The 18208-nt window shown below is 36.0% G+C and overlaps 3 protein-coding genes and 1 long non-coding RNA gene across 4 annotated transcripts; 3 read left to right on the forward strand and 1 right to left on the reverse strand.

Moving 5' to 3' along the window:
- On the forward strand, window positions 4987–7834 carry LOC104758342 (sugar transport protein 9-like). The gene is made up of 4 exons (XM_010481183.2): window positions 4987–5185; window positions 5315–5637; window positions 6079–6708; window positions 6829–7834. Exons 1-4 carry the CDS (start codon window positions 5047–5049, stop codon window positions 7288–7290), a joined length of 1554 nt encoding a protein of 517 aa, XP_010479485.1. The 5' UTR covers window positions 4987–5046; the 3' UTR covers window positions 7291–7834.
- LOC104758341 (thioredoxin X, chloroplastic-like) lies at window positions 7709–9027 on the reverse strand. The gene is made up of 2 exons (XM_010481182.1): window positions 8587–9027; window positions 7709–8084 (listed from the first exon to the last, which is right to left on the reverse strand). The coding sequence occupies exons 1-2, from the start codon at window positions 8929–8931 to the stop codon at window positions 7878–7880; spliced, it is 552 nt and encodes a 183-aa protein (XP_010479484.1). The 5' UTR covers window positions 8932–9027; the 3' UTR covers window positions 7709–7877.
- On the forward strand, window positions 9187–11454 carry LOC104758343 (E3 ubiquitin-protein ligase RING1-like). The gene is made up of 2 exons (XM_010481184.2): window positions 9187–10190; window positions 11145–11454. Exon 1 carries the CDS (start codon window positions 9263–9265, stop codon window positions 10187–10189), a length of 927 nt encoding a protein of 308 aa, XP_010479486.1. The 5' UTR covers window positions 9187–9262; the 3' UTR covers window position 10190; window positions 11145–11454.
- On the forward strand, window positions 15219–17285 carry LOC104758344. Its single transcript, XR_762676.2, has 7 exons — window positions 15219–15584; window positions 15761–15855; window positions 15937–16064; window positions 16182–16279; window positions 16367–16414; window positions 16581–16676; window positions 17224–17285. It is a non-coding gene; the product is annotated as an uncharacterized LOC104758344 (long non-coding RNA).

Here is an 18208-nt window from a genome sequence, read left to right on the forward strand (position 1 = left end):
CCATGATGTAAGATTAGTAGATCTATATGTTCAATATAAATCCTTTAATTTCTACTTATCTTGCATTTATGGGAATCCTATCCCAAGTGAAAGACATCACTTATGGGAGAGACTTCAAAGAATATCAATGAACAGAACTGGTCCTTGGATGCTTTGTGGCGACTTTAATGAAATTTTGGATGCTTCAGAGAAAAAAGGTGGAAGAACACGCAGTAAGAGTAGTTGCAGAGACTTTAACAACATGATTACTTGCTGTAATATGAAAGATTTGAACTTTAAAGGTAATCCATTCAGTTGGGTTGGGAAGCGCCAGAAGGAAACGATTGAATCCTGCCTTGATAGAGTTTTTGTGAACTCAGACTGGCAAACGATGTATCCAGCTTCAGAAACAGAATTCTTAACACTAGCAGGTTCAGACCATGCCCCTGTTATTATAGACATTGCAGAAGAAACTCTGACTAAGCGAGGACAATTTCGTTACAATAAAAGATACTCGCGCAGTCAAGATTTTATCGATTCAGTGCATAGAGGATGGAATCGTGGTGTTCTTGATGAAACAGGAAGCTTTCAAAACAAGCTTAAGATGTGTCGAAAAGAGTTATCACAGTGGAAGAAAAGAAACAAGACAAATTCTGCAGAACTTATCCAGTGTCTCAAGTTTCGTTTAGATGCTGCAGAACGAGATCACACAACCCCGATGTCTGAAGTTCATAAACTGCAACGTGAGCTTAACCAGGCATATCGAGATGAAGAAAAGCATTGGAAAACGAAGAGCAGAAACCGATGGCTACAAGTAGGAGACCGTAATACCAAGTATTTCCATGCTTCCTCAAAGGTACAGAAATCCCGCAACCGTATCAAATCTGTCATTGATGACAATGGCATCGAACATTATCGTGATGATGCAATTGGCAAAGTGGCAGAGACATACTTTCAAAATTTGTTCTCTACTTCAAAAGGAACAGAATTTGAAAGTACCATCTCTACTCTACCAAGAAGGGTCTCGACAGAGATGAACGGAGAGTTGACGAGGCCTGTTACAGATTCTGAGATAAAAAAAAGCAGTTTTCCTCATAGGTGCAGAACGAGCTCCGGGTTTTGATGGATTTACAGCAGGATTTTACCAAGAATTTTGGGAGTTGATTGGCAGTGATGTATGCAGAATGGTTAAATTCTTCTTTGAATCTGGAGAACTCGACAAGACGGTAAACCATACTCAACTCTGTCTAATTCCTAAGACTACTGACGCAAAGAGTATAGCCGACTACCGCCCTATAAGTCTTTGTACAGTGAACTACAAAATAATCTCAAAGATTTTGGTGATGCGACTAAAAAAGTGCTTAGGACTAGTCATCTCTGAGTCCCAGGCTGCTTTTGTCCCAGGGCGTAATATCTCGGATCATGTCCTGATAGCACATGAATTGATCCACTCCCTTAAGTCAAAAAGGGAATGTCAAAGTGGTTACTTGGCTATCAAAACAGATATTAGTAAGGCTTATGACAGAGTAGAGTGGGATTTCTTGGAACAAGTCATGATTCAGTTGGGTTTTGACAGTCAGTGGGTTCAGTGGATTATGAGATGTGTAAGATCAGTCTCCTATGAAGTATTAATCAATGGTTCTCCTTACGGCTACATTCAACCATCAAGAGGACTACGCCAAGGTGATCCTCTTTCACCCTACCTTTTTCTTTTTTGTGCGGAAGTACTAAGCCAAATGATCACTACAGCCGTTGAAGATAGTCATATTCATGGGCTACGGCTAGAGAGAGATTGTCCTAACATATCACACCTCCTGTTTGCTGATGATTCTCTTTTCTTTTGTCGAGCAACGGAATCAAATTGTCAACATATGGCTGCTATATTCAAGAAATATGAGGAAATCTCAGGTCAAATGATCAACTACACAAAATCTTCCATCATTTTTGGTATGAAAATCTGTGAGTCCAAGCATCAGAGATTACAAAGACATCTGCAAATTTATAATGTTGGAGGTGGAGGAAAATATCTAGGCCTCCCAGAACAGTTTCGCAGAAGAAAAGTAGAGATGTTTGATCATATAGTGCAGAAAGTTAAGGGAAGAACAGAAGGATGGTCCCTTCAGTATTTATCACCTGCTGGCAAAGAAATAGTCATTAAAGCTATAGGGATGGCTCTACCAGTTTACTCAATGAATTGCTTCTTGCTGCCCCTTTCTCTATGTGAAGAAATACAAAAAGTTCTTGCAACCTTCTGGTGGGGAAAAGAAAGAGGTCGAAGAAAAATTCCTTGGGTCGCTTGGAACAGAATGTCTCTCCCAAAATCAGAAGGAGGCCTGGGGTTTAAAGATTTACATGAGTTTAACAGAGCACTGTTAGCAAAACAAGCATGGAGAATATTGAAGAATCCACAAAGCTTGTTGGCACACTTATACAAAGGTATGTATCATCCACATACTTCTTACTTACAAGCCGAAATGAGACCAAGATCCTCGTATGGTTGGAAATCCATCCAAAATGGAAAAGAATTGTTGAAACAAGGGCTTCGGGCAAGAATTGGAGATGGTCGGACAATAAAGATATGGGAAGACCCTTGGCTGCCTTCATTGCCACCAAGAGCAGCTTCTGGCCCAGTCTTGGATACCAATCTAACAATATCAGATTTATGGAAAGAAGGAACCAGAGAATGGGATCCGATCATCTTTGAGGGCGTTCTTAATCCAGAAGACCAAGATTTAGCTAAGGAGCTATACATATCTAAGCATGCGGATCATGACACCTATGACTGGGCGTACACTTCAAATGCTCAGTATAGTGTTCGTTCAGGATATTGGATAACAACACATGTTAATATCCCAGAAGATCAAGTCGTCCCTCCCCCGCAAGGATCGATCGTTCTGAAAAAGGAAGTATGGAAACTGAAAATTGCTCCAAAAATCCAACATTTCATCTGGAACTGCTTATCAGGTGCTGTAGCGACAACATCTCAGCTTCGAACAAGAATGATACCTGCTGATCCAATATGTTAAAGATGTTGTCGAGAAGAAGAAACAATCAATCACCTTCTCTTTACCTGTTCTTTCGCTCAGGCTGTTTGGAGATGTGTGAATACCCACGTAGGCTACAACAGTTTTGCTAATGATTTAGAAGTTAATGTGAGACTGCTACTGCATAACTATAAGGATACATCCATATCCCTTGATCAACGCCTCCTGCCTTTCTGGATAATGTGGAGACTTTGGAAGTCCAGAAATGATTTCATCTTCCAAAAAATATCAAGACCTCCAGAGGATGTGGCAAGAAAAGGAAAACATGATGCTTGTGAATGGTTTGAGGCTAATTACAAAGACAGTACTGAAGGAACACCCTCTCAACAAACAGTGGACCATGATAGAAGTAACAACCGATGCAGTAGATGGACACCACCCCCACCAGGTTGGCTCAAATGTAACTTTGACAGTGGATACCAGCAAAACCGATCTTTCACAAATACAGGCTGGATACTTAGAGATAGCAATGGAAAGGTAATATTGGCAGGCTGTGCGAAGCTAAAACCAACTAAATCATCCTTGCAAGCTGAAGCGCTAGGTTTCTTACATGTTCTACAAATAGTATGGGCACATGGTTTGCGACATATATGGTTTGAAGGAGACAATAAAGAACTGGTTTCCCTCATCAACAATAGTGGAGATCACTTGGAATTGGGCACCATGTTATCAGATATTCGCCATTGGACAGCAAAGCTTCCGGAATCGTCTTTAGACCACATCAATCGAGAAAGAAACTCTGCAGCGGATAAACTCTCACGATATGCTTGTGTTATTAATTCCTTGTATGAAGTTTATACAGTACCTCCGACTTGGTTTGTTAACAGATTGTACTACCCATTTACTATCTAATAAAATGTTAGATGTTAAAAAAAAAAAAAAGTAATAACTTTATTTTTTTGTTTATATTTTTCACATTTCAAAATCTTTGACAACCAAGCCAAAAAAAAACATTAACATATAAAGAACTTTAAAGCTCACAAACTAAGAAACCATTTATATTTTTATATATATAAATTTATTATTTTTTTATCAATTTAACACAATTCAACCAATCGTAAAATAATTAAATTGCAGAAAAAAATATATACAAATTTTGCATTAAAAAAATGATAACATCACTTAATTTGAAACCAAAAATAAATGATCATCCCTATTAAAACATCAAGTATTATGATTTATGAAACATAGGGAGTATAATACTATTTCTACACTAAGGGCAATAATTATCCTTAAAGTTATGTAAGAGGACACTAAACATAGGGACTAGGGAGTATCCTTAAAGTTAAAAGAACACATGGATTTAGATGAATATGTATGTGTTAATGTGTATTGGGAAATCTTAAGAGGAAGCTTCACGAAAATGAAATGTTTGTTTGTTTCTTCGTCCACATAATTACGATGAGCATTTTTCTTCTATGTAAAATGTCTACTTTGGTTGTTTCTTCGTCTTCTTTTATACAATATATCTTTGTAATGCTGTCTCTCAAATTAGCTGGAACAAACGTTCCATAGTGACGTGTATATGTATCTATTAACCAATCCTAAATCTGATTCAAACTAGACTAGAAATAATCCCCAAATAGACTAAACACATGTAATAACTAAATCGAGTTATCCCTCAATAGACAATAATACTATATTATTACAAGTTCCTATTTTCGGGGTTAGAGAATGTTTTTCCCGGCCAACATATGTATTACAGTCTTCTGTAATAAAAAATCAAAAGAGATAAGACCGGAATATGTCCGTAAATAAAACAAAAGAAACTGTCAAAAAAAGACAGTAAGATCTCCACTAAAACTGGGTTTGAAGAACATGAAAAAACCACTTTCCCGATTCACAAGCAAAGACAAATCTCTAATAGCTAATAAAGCAATCCATTCCTATTAATAGACCACGAATACTCTTGTATTTAAGAAGCTCACAAGCTCTTCAGTTTTTTCGATCATAAGCTCACAAGTATTTGTTTGAATAACAAAGCAAAAGGCAAAACAAGAAACAAACAATCAATTAAGTGATAATGGCTGGAGGAGCTTTTGTATCAGATGGTGGTGGTGGAGGAAACAGCTATGAAGGCGGGGTCACCGTCTTTGTCATCATGACCTGTATTGTGGCCGCTATGGGAGGTCTCCTCTTCGGTTACGACCTCGGAATCTCAGGTCCGTAAATTTATATTCGCCTTTTTCCTTCTTTCGGTGTCCATTAACTTTTTTTTGAGTTATTTTTGGTTTTGGTTTTCTCTCCACTCTAGTTTCGGGTAATGTAATGTGACTTCTTTTGTTGTGTAGGAGGAGTGACATCAATGGGGGAGTTTCTGAGCAAGTTTTTCCCGGAGGTGGATAGGCAAATGCACGCAGCGAAGCGCGAGACTGCTTACTGCAAATTCGATAACCAACTGCTCCAATTGTTCACTTCCTCACTCTACCTCGCGGCTCTTGTGTCTTCCTTTGCAGCTTCGGCTGTTACAAGGAAGTACGGACGCAAAATCTCCATGTTTGTTGGAGGGCTTGCTTTCCTCATAGGTTCTCTATTCAACGCATTTGCCACCAACGTTGCAATGCTCATTGTCGGTAGATTGTTGCTCGGAGTCGGTGTTGGATTTGCTAATCAGGTGAGTCAACAACTTAAACGTTGTTATGTGCTTAAGATTCCATTTTTCAGCTCGGTTTGGTTCAAATTTTTTCTCAGTTTTCGAGCCGTTTTTAAGTTTGTGGTTCCAAACTATAGTCAAATTACACTTTTCAATCGGCTTAATTTATCGGTACAGTTTCAGTTTGGTCTAAAATTAATTGAAACCATTGAAAGAATATATAAAATAATTATTTTTAATTAATACTATCTAATTTTGGTATAAGAAAATTTAATGGCTATTGGTTTTCATTTTTTTCTGGTTCAAAAAATATTGGTTTATTTCGATGAAAATTGGTTGCACAAATCCGGTTTTGATTGATTTGTTTGCTATAAAAATACTGTTACTGTGTAGTTTGAAAAGTCTGATTTGGTTTTGTTATGGCTCATCTTCCGATCATGGTTAAACTTTATTTTTCCACAGTCTACTCCGGTTTATCTCTCGGAGATGGCTCCTGCAAAGATCCGAGGAGCACTTAACATCGGGTTTCAAATGGCTATAACCATTGGGATTTTGCTTGCAAACCTAATCAACTATGGAACATCTAAAATGGCCCGGAATGGATGGAGAGTGTCCTTGGGTTTAGCCGCTGTTCCGGCAGTCATTATGGTTATCGGATCTTTTATCTTGCCTGATACACCAAACTCAATGCTCGAGAGAGGCAAGTACGAACAAGCGAGAGAGATGTTACAAAAGATTCGTGGAGCTGATAACGTAGATGAGGAGTTTCAAGATCTTTGTGATGCTTGTGAGGCTGCTAAGAAAGTGGAGAATCCATGGAAGAACATCTTCAACGAGGCCAAATACAGACCCGCACTTGTTTTCTGTTCTACGATTCCTTTCTTCCAACAGTTTACTGGTATCAATGTGATAATGTTCTACGCTCCCGTTCTCTTTAAAACTCTCGGTTTCGGGGATGATGCCTCGCTCATCTCAGCTGTTATTACGGGTGCGGTCAATGTTGTCTCTACCCTTGTCTCGATCTATGCCGTTGACAGATACGGAAGAAGGATTCTCTTCCTTGAAGGAGGCATCCAAATGATCGTTAGCCAGGTAAAAATGCTAGTTTCGAGTTGGCTTATACATGTGAAAAATGGAAACATTTTCAGTTCATAATGCAATATAAAGATGATTGCTTACCTTACATATCTTGTTTGACGGGTCAATTTGCAGATCGTTGTTGGTACCTTGATTGGTCTGAAATTTGGAACCACGGGAGCGGGAACCTTAACACCTGCAACAGCGGATTGGATCCTAGCTTTCATATGTTTGTATGTTGCAGGATTTGCATGGTCATGGGGTCCACTAGGATGGTTAGTACCAAGTGAGATCTGCCCGTTGGAAATCAGACCAGCGGGACAAGCCATCAACGTCTCCGTCAATATGTTCTTCACTTTCCTCATTGGACAATTCTTCCTCACGATGCTTTGCCACATGAAGTTTGGTCTCTTCTACTTCTTTGGAGGAATGGTTCTGATCATGACCATCTTCATCTTCTTCTTGTTGCCGGAGACAAAAGGGGTTCCCATAGAAGAAATGGGAAGAGTATGGAAGCAACATCCGTTCTGGAAACGTATTATCCCAGATGATGCTGTTATTGGAGGAAGTGAAGAAACCTATGTCAAGGAGGTTTGAGAGCCAAAAAAAAAAACTGAAGGTTTCAAAGTCGAGGCATCGGTTGTGCTTAGGCACTGGTTTTTGGTTGTTTTTTCAAGGGAATAAACCAACAAGGATGTGAGAATTCGTGCACGGGATTCGAGGAAAAAAGAATGGAAGTTGTTGAAAAAATGTCTTTAATGTTGAATTCTTTTATTTGATTCATTCCAATAAATGCAAGCAAAATTTGTTGTTTTTTTGCATAGAGTTGCATTTGTTTTTCTATTCTTTTTTATCACAAAATGAAATTAAGTGCAAAAATTGCAAAAGCCAAATCCTATTGACTGAGGAACAAACAAGACTGCGATGATCAGTCATGCTTTTAATGAACGATCTACGAAAACCTAACTAACTAGACAATGGCCAAGTAATATAAGCATATAAGCCCTTGTTAGACTCTGATAACAACTCAAGTCTTCTTTTCTATTCGTAAAATTTGTTGCAAGATATACACATCAAACGAGAACCGGTTGATGAAGATCACAACTGAAGAGATTTGTTTACATTATCAAAAAAAAAAAAATACAGTGTTGAGACAGAGGAATACCGGTGGGAAGAGAGACGATTTACGCAACAGATATCGAGCTCAAAAGACCATCAATGTACTCCTTAAGCTTGGCCTTTGTAATAGCACCTTCCCTTCTGCTACCTGGAACTTCCTTCCCGTCCTTGAAGAGGATGAAATGAGGTAAACCATAAGCCTTGTACTCCGCTATCAACTTGGGATTAGCGTCGTGATCAATCTTTACAATCGTCAATTTGTCATCATATTCCTGCCACAAAAGAAACATTTCGAGTTTCAGTAAACATGAAAACTAAAGAAATCTCAAAACATAGCATTGGAAAGAAAAAGCTCAGAATCGAAATGTTTAGTCAGTAGTTTATTGTCTACTTCGTCATTCTTCAAATCTATTCTCTAAGTATGAAGCTCTACTCTAAACACTAGCTGAAATTTTTAGAAAATATGTTTAGTCAGTACTCAGTAGTTTTATGTCTACTTCGTCGTTTCTTCAAATCTATTTCTCTAAGTACTTGCAAAGGAAGCTCTACTCTAGACACTACCTGACATTTTTAGTAGTTTTAGAGCTAATGGTAAAGAGTTCACAATAGTTGCTCATACAATATGAATCACAAAATCCCAAGTTTGTATCATCAAATCATTCGTGAAGTCTCTCATCTCAAATCAACTGATCTCATTCAACTTCAACAGAAACAGTATGAATTGCGTGATCATCAACACATAAAATCAAAAGAGAGAATCGATTTTTTAAAAACCTGAGATAAGGCTTCCATGGCGGGATAGATCAATTTGCAGGGACCGCACCAAGTAGCGACGAACTCAACCAAAACCGGCCGTTCTGATTCCAGAACCGTACTCGAGAACTCACTCTCTCCAATCTCTTTGATACCGCCGCATCTTATCGCCGAGCTAGTGAGTTTCTTGGTTCGTCTACCACCGGACCTGAACGAAAGTAGTTGGCGGTTAGCCGCGACGGAGGTCACTTGAACTGAGCTCAGAGGCTTGACGGAGACGGAAGAAACAGCGGGAGAATGTGAACGAACCGGAGGAGTGAGATATGATCGGATAAGAACCGTCGAACTGGAGACGATAGAGTCCATGGCTTCTTCGTCCACGTTCTCCTAATCCTCCTCTGTGCTGTTGTTGACTCAGCGGACCACGTTTGTGTGGCATAGGAAGGAAAGCAGGTGATCAATTTGTTTTAAAGTCCGTGATCAATTTGTTTTAAAGTCCAACACTTTTTTATTCTTTTAATTTCACCCCATACTTTGACAAAATCATTCCTAACAGGTGGGCCGGGCCGGGCCTGAAGCCCATTATTCCAAAAGATTGAGTTAGGCGACACAATTACAGATTCGCTGAAACGTCTTTCTCTTTCTCTCTCTCTCTCTCTCTCGTCTTCAACGCTTTCAGAGATTTGCAGATTCCGTCATGACTTCCGGCGGAAACACAATCGGATCCTCCGTCGCGGCGGAGACGGAGAAGATGTTCTTCTGCTATCAATGCAATCAGACGATCACAATCACTATTACTTCCTCCGCTGATCCATTTTGTCCTCTTTGCAACGGAGGTTTCCTCGAAGAATACGTAGACCCTAACCCGAACCCAATCCCCAATCTGATTCTCCCGATGTCGGATCCAATCTCATCTCGCTTACCTTTCATCCCAGTCATGGACTTCACGAATCCGAGTTTCTTAGGGCAATCGATGGAGCCACAGTCTACTACTACTACTCAGCAATCTTTCGATCCGGTTAGGTTTATCCATAACCATCTCCTGCAACTTCAATCAAGCGGAATCAATGTTCAGTTTCTCGTCGAGAATCAGAATCAACTCTCCGATCCAGCTAATCCGTTACCAGGAAATCACGGAGACTACTTCTTTGGGCGTGGTCTCGAGGATCTGATTCAACAACTAGCTGAAGATGATCAGAATCGATACGGAACTCCTCCAGCTTCTAAATCAGCCATCGATGCGCTCCCGACTGTGAAAGTGAGTAAAGAGATTTTGCAATCGGAAATGAATCAATGTGCTGTTTGTATGGATGAGTTTGAAGATGGTATTGAAGCTAAGCAGATGCCTTGTAAGCATGTTTACCATCATGATTGCTTGCTTCCCTGGCTGCAGCTGCATAACTCGTGTCCGGTTTGTCGACATGAGTTACCCACGGATGATCTTGATTATGAGAACAGGACTCGTGGAGGTCAGACGAGTGGAGACGGGGAAGGATCATCTGGTGAGACGCATACGCCGAGGAGGTTTAGTATATCGTTTCCTTGGTCATTCAGGAGACCAGATGCAAATTCGGACTCTGGCAGTGGATCTGATATGGATACTAGAGAAGACGATTTGGATTGAGGTTTGTGATTTTCTTCTATCCGGGTTAATCTTGGCTCTGATGTCTGTGTGCAAAGTGGTTTACTTCTCGGTGTCTGAGAATTGAGAATTGGTAGATATGAAAACTGATTTATTGTTAGAAGGACCTCATAAACAAAATCGGGATAAGCATTTTTAGGCATCTGTGTTGATGTCTAATATAAGGTATCAGTCTAAGTTGGTTCGATAGCCTTTGAATTTTGTAGCTTGACTTAAAGATTGTAGATGAAATCATGCAGAAGTACAGTCTTTTTTACTTGCTCTTATCTACTCCTCTGGGTAGAAGTAGCTTTTTCTTTGCTTACTAGTTGGTCTATGAGAAACTAGACCCACCTTAATTGTGATGCATGAGTCTATGAAAGTCATAACCGTTCCGTGATGTTGACGCCTAGGTCTAGAAAGGAAATGGTCATTGTAGCAATGGGTTACTAACTTACTATGTTTTTGAGTTTGAGTTTGCTTGCCAGTTTTATATTGCAAGATTTTGTCTTTACTCTGTATTTTAGCATGTGGTTTTTCTCATCAGTATGTCGATAAACAGTTTTTGTTTGCCTCTGTTTTTATGGTCATGCTGAAAAATAAGAGCTTTTAGATCCAGGATTTATACGAGGATATTAGAGAACTTGTACGTACCAATTATGGCACAGACTCTCTGTTAATGTGACAATGATGAGAGTGGTACAACTGTTTTGGTCTAGCCAGCTTGAGTCGAACTGGTCTAGTATGTTACATATTGGCTTATAACTTGGGGTTTGCCCGTAAAACCACAAGACCGTATCTAACCGTTGAACAATCTGGTCTATTCTTAACCCGTTTTCATACCTAGTCTTAGGCTCATAGCTCTTGTGATTCGATCACATAAGATGGTGATGAGTTGTTTTTATGTTATGTTTAATGCCTTGAAGCTAAACCCAATGATGGTTTTGTTTGTGTGCAGTGTCTTAGCTTGGATTGGAAAATAAAACGTGAAGCAGAGCCGAACCATACAAAGAACAAATACGTTTTGTTTACACTCATAAGTCATAAGTCAAAACTAATAAGAAGATGAAGAAGAAAACTGTATATTGCTTTTTCACTCAGGTTTCACTCAAATCTATTGTGTACATATCAAAACGTCTCCTTCTTTTCGATTTGTTAGGGATTTGTTTATATTTTACGACAGTGACAATTTTAAAATTGTAATTTTATCTGTACTGTAATTGTTATCAAATTGTTTACCGTTATGTAGTTGTTGTGTAATAATAATTTTTAAAGATAAAAAAAAATTTTCAAATAATATTTGTCTTCGTTAAGTAATATCGGTTGTTGTATTAGTTATGTTAATTCATTTTAGTTTATGTAATAACCATAAAACTGTAAGAATTTTTTGAGAAAATTTTTTTAATAAAGTTTTATGAAATGGTATTTCTGAAAAGTTATATTGAAAAAATGTATTTTTGAATTTTTTCCTAAAAAATACATATATAACAAACAAATTTCCTAAATGTCAATAATACACTTTATTTATCTAATTCATACAATATCAAAATATACCACTTATTTAAAAAATATTGTTAATGATAAAAAATGTTACTATGATATTTAAAAGAGAATTTGTTAGAAATGCCCTTTTTGGGTTCCTAATTTACATTTAGGGTATAGTTTTTAAGGGATAGGGTTTAGTATTTGGGGGTTTAGGGTTTATAATTTTGTCATTTTATATATTAAAAAGGGGTATTTTTGAATATGGACACCATCAAAGAGTATTTTTGAAAAGTGACATAGAAAAAAGGATATTTTTGAAAATCCCCCTATTTAAAATTACCCAAAACATTTAATACTTAAATTCTAAAATTATTTTTTAAGTATCAATTAAATATATTTCTTATAAAATTATATGAAATGCAATAAAAATCCCAAAGATTAATTTAATTTTTAATCTCTTTTATATTCACCTTAATTTAATCTATATTGTTAGGTTAAATTCTAATGATTTCCTCTTTGCAGTAAAATTTTGGAAATGGAATATCAAATTTTTTTTTATAAAAAAATCATTAAATTATAAAATTTTGAATAAACAAACATTATAATGATCTTTATATAATTATATTTTGAATCACAAGAACTAAATATAATGAGTATACAAAAAATGTATTGCAAATTTTTTGGAGTAAAGAGAGAGTTAAAAAATTTGATTTAATAATTCTATTATGATACTTTATTTTGTTAAAATATTGCATACTATAAAAATAAAATAAATATACACAAATGAAGATGATTTTCTTTAACTTGATTCTCTCATTGGGTTTTGATCGAAATAAGTATTGTTGAATCTACATTGATAATTGTTTTTTACAGTCACCAAAATTTTATTATACATATGTAACTGAAAATTAAAAATAATAAGAAGACAAAGAAAGAAGGAAGAAATACATAAAAATAAATAACTAATATTGAAAAAAAATATAAGATAAAACTAACAAAATATATAATCACACTCTTACCATGAGTTTTGAACTCATGTAAATACATAAACAAAACAAAGAAAATATTTAGAATTTGAGATATGGTAGATGATGATGTGAGAATGTTTATAGGATTTCAGGTGATGAAAGTTACATTTCTAATATATTTTATTATACATATGCAATTGAAAATAAAAAATAATAAGAAGACAAATAAAGAAGGAAGAAATACATAAAATCAAAGAAATAAAATAGAACAAAATATAAGATAAATCTAACAAAATATATAAGCACACTCTAACCATAAGTTTTGAACCCATGCAAGAACGTAAACAAAATAGAGAAAATATTTAGAATTTGAAATATGGTGGATGACGATGTGAGAATGATTATTTTTAGGATTTCAAGGGATGAAAGTTACATTTCTAAAATAAATTAATTAGAGGAGTTACAATAATAATATATAGTGTGATTGAATGAAAATGAAATGAAAAAATTGCAACTCATAATTTATGTAATTTCAGTTACAATTTAGTAGTCAAGTGTGTATTTCAAGTATAGATGAATGTACATTTATTATATTTTATTTAATTTAAAATAAATATTATTTTTTAAAAAATTAAGAGAATTTGTTAGAAATACTCTTTTTGATATACCTCTTTTCAAAAATACCTCCTCTTTGGTCATTTTTATTTTTGCTCTCCTTTAATTTTTAATGACCATTTTATCCTTACAGGAAAAATATTTTAATCAATAAAATGAAAAAAAAATTGTAGCCAAAAAAATTTTCTGACATATTTTCACCCGGCCAAAATATTTTTGACAAAAAAATTTACAACGCTTTTATAAGATTTATAAAAACCTTATAAAACCTTATAAAAACCATATAAAAACTTTGTAAATGCCTTATAAAAATCTTATAAAAAAATGTTTTTAAAAACCTTATAAAAATCTTTTAAAAACCTTATAAAAACATAGTAAAAGCCTTATAAAAAAAGATAATTTGTTAGAAATACCCTTTTGGGATACCCCTTTTCAAAAATACCCTTTTTCTTGAACATTTTCATTTTTATCCTCTTTTACACAATTATAATATGTTAAATTAATTTTTAGAATTTTTTTTTTTAGGTTTGGGTTCTCTATTTTACATTTAGGATATAGTTTTGAGGGGTTAGGGTTTAGTATTTAGAGTTTAGGACTTAGAATTTAATTGTATAATACATAGAAAATGAGTATTTTTGAAAATGGACAACAAGGCTATTTTTAAAAAGTGACAGAAGAAAATGGGTATTTTTAAAAATCTCCCTATAAAAAACCTTATAAAAACTTTGTAAATGCTTTATAAAAATCTGATAAGAAAACTTTTTAAAAAGCTTTTAAAAACCTTATAATAACCTTATAAAAGCATTTACAAGATTTTTAAAAGATTTTTAAAAGCGTTTACAAGGTTTTTATAAAGTATAAATTTTAAAACTTTTGGCGGAAAAATCCATTTTCGTAATTTTGGCTGGAACTTTTTTTTTCATTTTTTTGTGGAAAAAAAAAATTTTTGCGGGAAATTTTTGATTTTAGTGACAGTACATTCTTGCTGTCACTCAAAGAAAGGGTAATTTAATCATTTTATACATAAAGAATGATAGTTTTAAAAATGGTTAACATGGAGGGGTATTTAAAAAAAGGGGCATGAAAAAAGGGATAGTTTTGTTAATGCCCCAAAAATTAAATGTTAAATGTATCAATAATAAGAAAGTGAAACCTTATTTTCATATATATGATTGTATTATTTACTTCCTAACAAATGACAATCATATATATGAAAGTAGGTGAACTCTCTCCCTCAGCTTGACATGTCAGCACCCAACAGAGTGACACGTGTACTCTTTTTTTTGTTGAAAGAGAGAAAAACAAAATTGGGCCTACTTCAGCCCATAAGTGTCTAACCACTGATTTCAGAGAAAGAAAAAAACTAGGCCTGGGCATAAAAACCGTACCCGAATACCCAATCCGGAACCCGACCCGAAAAACCGGGTTCGGGTTGGGTACGGGTTTGCCTATACAACCCTATTAGGGTCTATTTTCCAATACCCGTGGGTTCGGGTTAGGGTCGGGTAATACCTGGTACCCGTTTGGGTTCCCATCAACCCAAACCTATAAACATATTTATAATATTTACCATTAATATAATGCAATTATCCAAAATTATGATTATAATTTCGAATATTTCATTTAGTTTTATACTTAAATATCAAAAATAATCAAAATATCTAAAATAAATTGTTACATAAGTCAAAATTTAGATAAATTTAATTAATTTTAGAGATTTTTTTTCGGGTACCCGATAGTTTGGGTGCTAACCGGGTTCCAAAATTTGTAACCCAAACCGACCCGAACCCGATAGTACCCAAACCGAACCGAACCCATATATCTAAAAATACCCAATGGGTTCTATTTTTCTAAACCCGTTTACCCAAACCCGAACGGGTAATACCCAAACCCAAACGGGTTACCCGAATGCCCAGCCCTAAAAAAAACGATTTAGTTTTAAAAAAAAAGAAAAACAAAAAAAAGGCTCCATCTCCTACTCGTCTTCTTCGCCATTTTAGTCTCCTGCTCGTCTTCTTCGCCATTTTAGTCAATTGGGTGTCTCCCTAATTATCGCCAAAATCCTGATTTCTTAGTTCTCTCCGAGGAATAAGTATTTGTGATAGTTCTTGTTTCGTATCTAATTTGGATTTCGAGCTCGCCGTTGATGAGAGACTTAGGCTTCGTCAATTGAGGGTTTCTTTGCCTTCTCTTTACTGGTTCAGTTCTGAGATAATCGATGACATTGGTTCCAGTGATGGTGGTTCTATAGGGGTTCTATCAACTCCATGGAAGCCAATTCAGCGGCGAGAGAGTCCGATAGCAAAGTTCGACCTGCATTGAAGAAGCCGGTAAGTTTCTTTGTGACTTTCAACGATGTCTCTATAAGCTGCTCGACAAAATGACTCTTACAAAATAATTGCCAGGAAATAACTCAAGGTTCTTTGTTTTAAAAGACAGATAATAAGCTTTATTCGTACCTTCTCTTGCTTCAGGCTAACCCAATTAATTATGGGTTCAAATGCAGGATAATAGGGCTTGCAAAGAATCGGGAATTGCTGGGAAAGATGGTGGTCCTTTTCTATCATTAAACATACATCCCTTCATCCTTACTTCAACAAGGTAATCCACTTCCTCAATATATTAAGGTTCTTTGTTTTAAAAGACAGATATTAAGCTAGATGTCAAAGCTGGATTTTTCAGAAACTTCCTCTTCCCCACTGGAAAGGCTCAGCTTATGACTCCACTTCTGCTCAAGTAAGCTGCTTAAGTCACCCTCAACTATGGAACTTCCATTCACATAGCAGAAGCTCTTACTTGCTATATTGCCTGTGAGATGGATCATTCTCTAATTGTTTCATTTTGTTCATCATGTAAACTTTTGGTGTTTGAGTTTCACCTGAGAATTTTGTTTGTTGTTCTTCTCTTTGCGTGGAACCTCTTTGCAGGTGAAAGAAGAGGCGCAATAACAGGCCATGATATTGAAAAGCGTTGGGGCTTTCAAGGTTAAACGCAAAGGCGGTAAAGGCAAACTAATTTTTGGATCGTAAGTCATGTTCAGTCAAATCTACAGATTTTTAATGGTCTTGGGAATCATGTCTACCCTCTACTTAATTTTAAAATTTTGCTGCAGTGTCACAGCACAAGATGTCGTCGACATCATCAAATCGCAGCTTCAAAGGTAACATAACACAGAAAATTTTGAACAGTTACCACATAATAACTCGCCAAGCTTTTTCTTGCGATTTCGTTGTATCATTTGGTTATCACAATTCCCACATAAAATTTTTGGGTATCTACCTTCTCTTGCTTCAGGCTAACCCAATAAATTATGGGTTCAAATGCAGGATAATAGGGCTTGCAAAGAATGGGAAATTGCTGGGAAAGATGGTGGTCCTTTTCTATCATTAAACATACATCCCTTCATCTCTTACTTCAACAAAGTAATCCACTTCCTCAATATATTCCCTCATAAGAATCCGTACAAATCTAGAAAGTAATATGCCTTTAAGGGGTCCCGTAATTAGTCTGTTTGCTTTGGTTTATCTAAGTTTTTGAAAAAATGGTTACGTTATTGAAAACTGTTCTTCTCCTTCTCGTCATTAATTGGTTTTCAAACATAACTATTTCATTCTAAATATCCTTGGGCCAGTTACAAATTTCTTCCTCTAACAAAAAACTATCCTTGGGCCTTTCATAACTCCAGGCTTTCATAGTTAAACCAGTCTCAGCCCACTGTGGGCATCGCTCGACACTGTGGGTAGTGTCGGTCGACACCAAGGCCAGTGTCGATCCACACTAGGCTGGTGTCGGTCGACACCTCCCTTCCAGCGAGACGATGTTTGATTTCCTGGTTTGTTTGTTTTGTTTGTTGTTTGTTTGGAACATTGGAATCATTGTTGCTTGTGTGTATAGCCCAATAGATAGGAGGATTGCCTCACTGAGTGTTTATCAAATACTCATGCATCTCAATATGTGTTTGTGGTGCAGGTAAAGGCAAAGTGCGATCGTGGAATCAAGGCGATGAAGAGGAGGATGTTCTAGGGACTCGATTGGATGTCGTCAGGCATTGTTAGGTTGCTAGAGTTGAGTCATTAGAAACATTGTTAGGTTGTTGGTTTCATGTTTTCTGATGATTGGTTATTGGATTATTGGTTATCTTGTTATTGGATATTGCTTATGCTATAGTATTGGTTTATTATTGGATATTATTGGATATTGTTATTGGTATTGTTATTCCGCTGTTGATTGTGAATGTGGTTAGGTGGCTAGATGTACACGTGTAAGTGAAACAAGATACATCAACCCAAACAAACGACCAAAAAAAAATATAGTAAACATAGTAAATATACACAATTGAAACCAAATTAATGCATGTAGGATGGGGATAGAAGAAGGAGCATCATATGGACATGTTGAAACAAAGGAAGGAGTACGGAAAAAAGAGATGGTCACAATAGCACAACTACAGGAGTACCAAGCAAATGCAAATGCACAGGTTTCTTTAATAATACAGTAATTTCATATACAATAAATACTTTTTTTAAAAAGTACATTTAAATATATTTAAAACAGTCTCAGGAAGCTGAATTCCAATGCAATGCAAAAATTATCCGAGTCTTACGAAGAGCGGGATGGACATACAATGCATGTACAAATTGTGACAGAAACTTGGGCGTTAGGTCAACACTTTTAAAGTGTAACACGTGCGATTCCCCTAATACAGAAGGGCACCTAAGGTACACCACTTAAAGTAATACACAACAAATCCCACATATACAAATTCAAAACCAACAATAATAACAAACAATATTCGACAAATTTGAAGGTACCGAGTGGAGCTCGCAGTTCATGATGGGGAAAAATCAACCACTTTTATTGTCAGAGACAATGAAATTAAGAAACTCATCAACAAATCACCAACAACACTATTGGCAGAGATGGTAAGGAAACATAATAAAAACCCAACTACACA

This window comes from Camelina sativa, chromosome 17 (assembly GCF_000633955.1).
Source record: "Camelina sativa cultivar DH55 chromosome 17, Cs, whole genome shotgun sequence".
NCBI classification, from domain to species: Eukaryota; Viridiplantae; Streptophyta; class Magnoliopsida; order Brassicales; family Brassicaceae; genus Camelina; species Camelina sativa.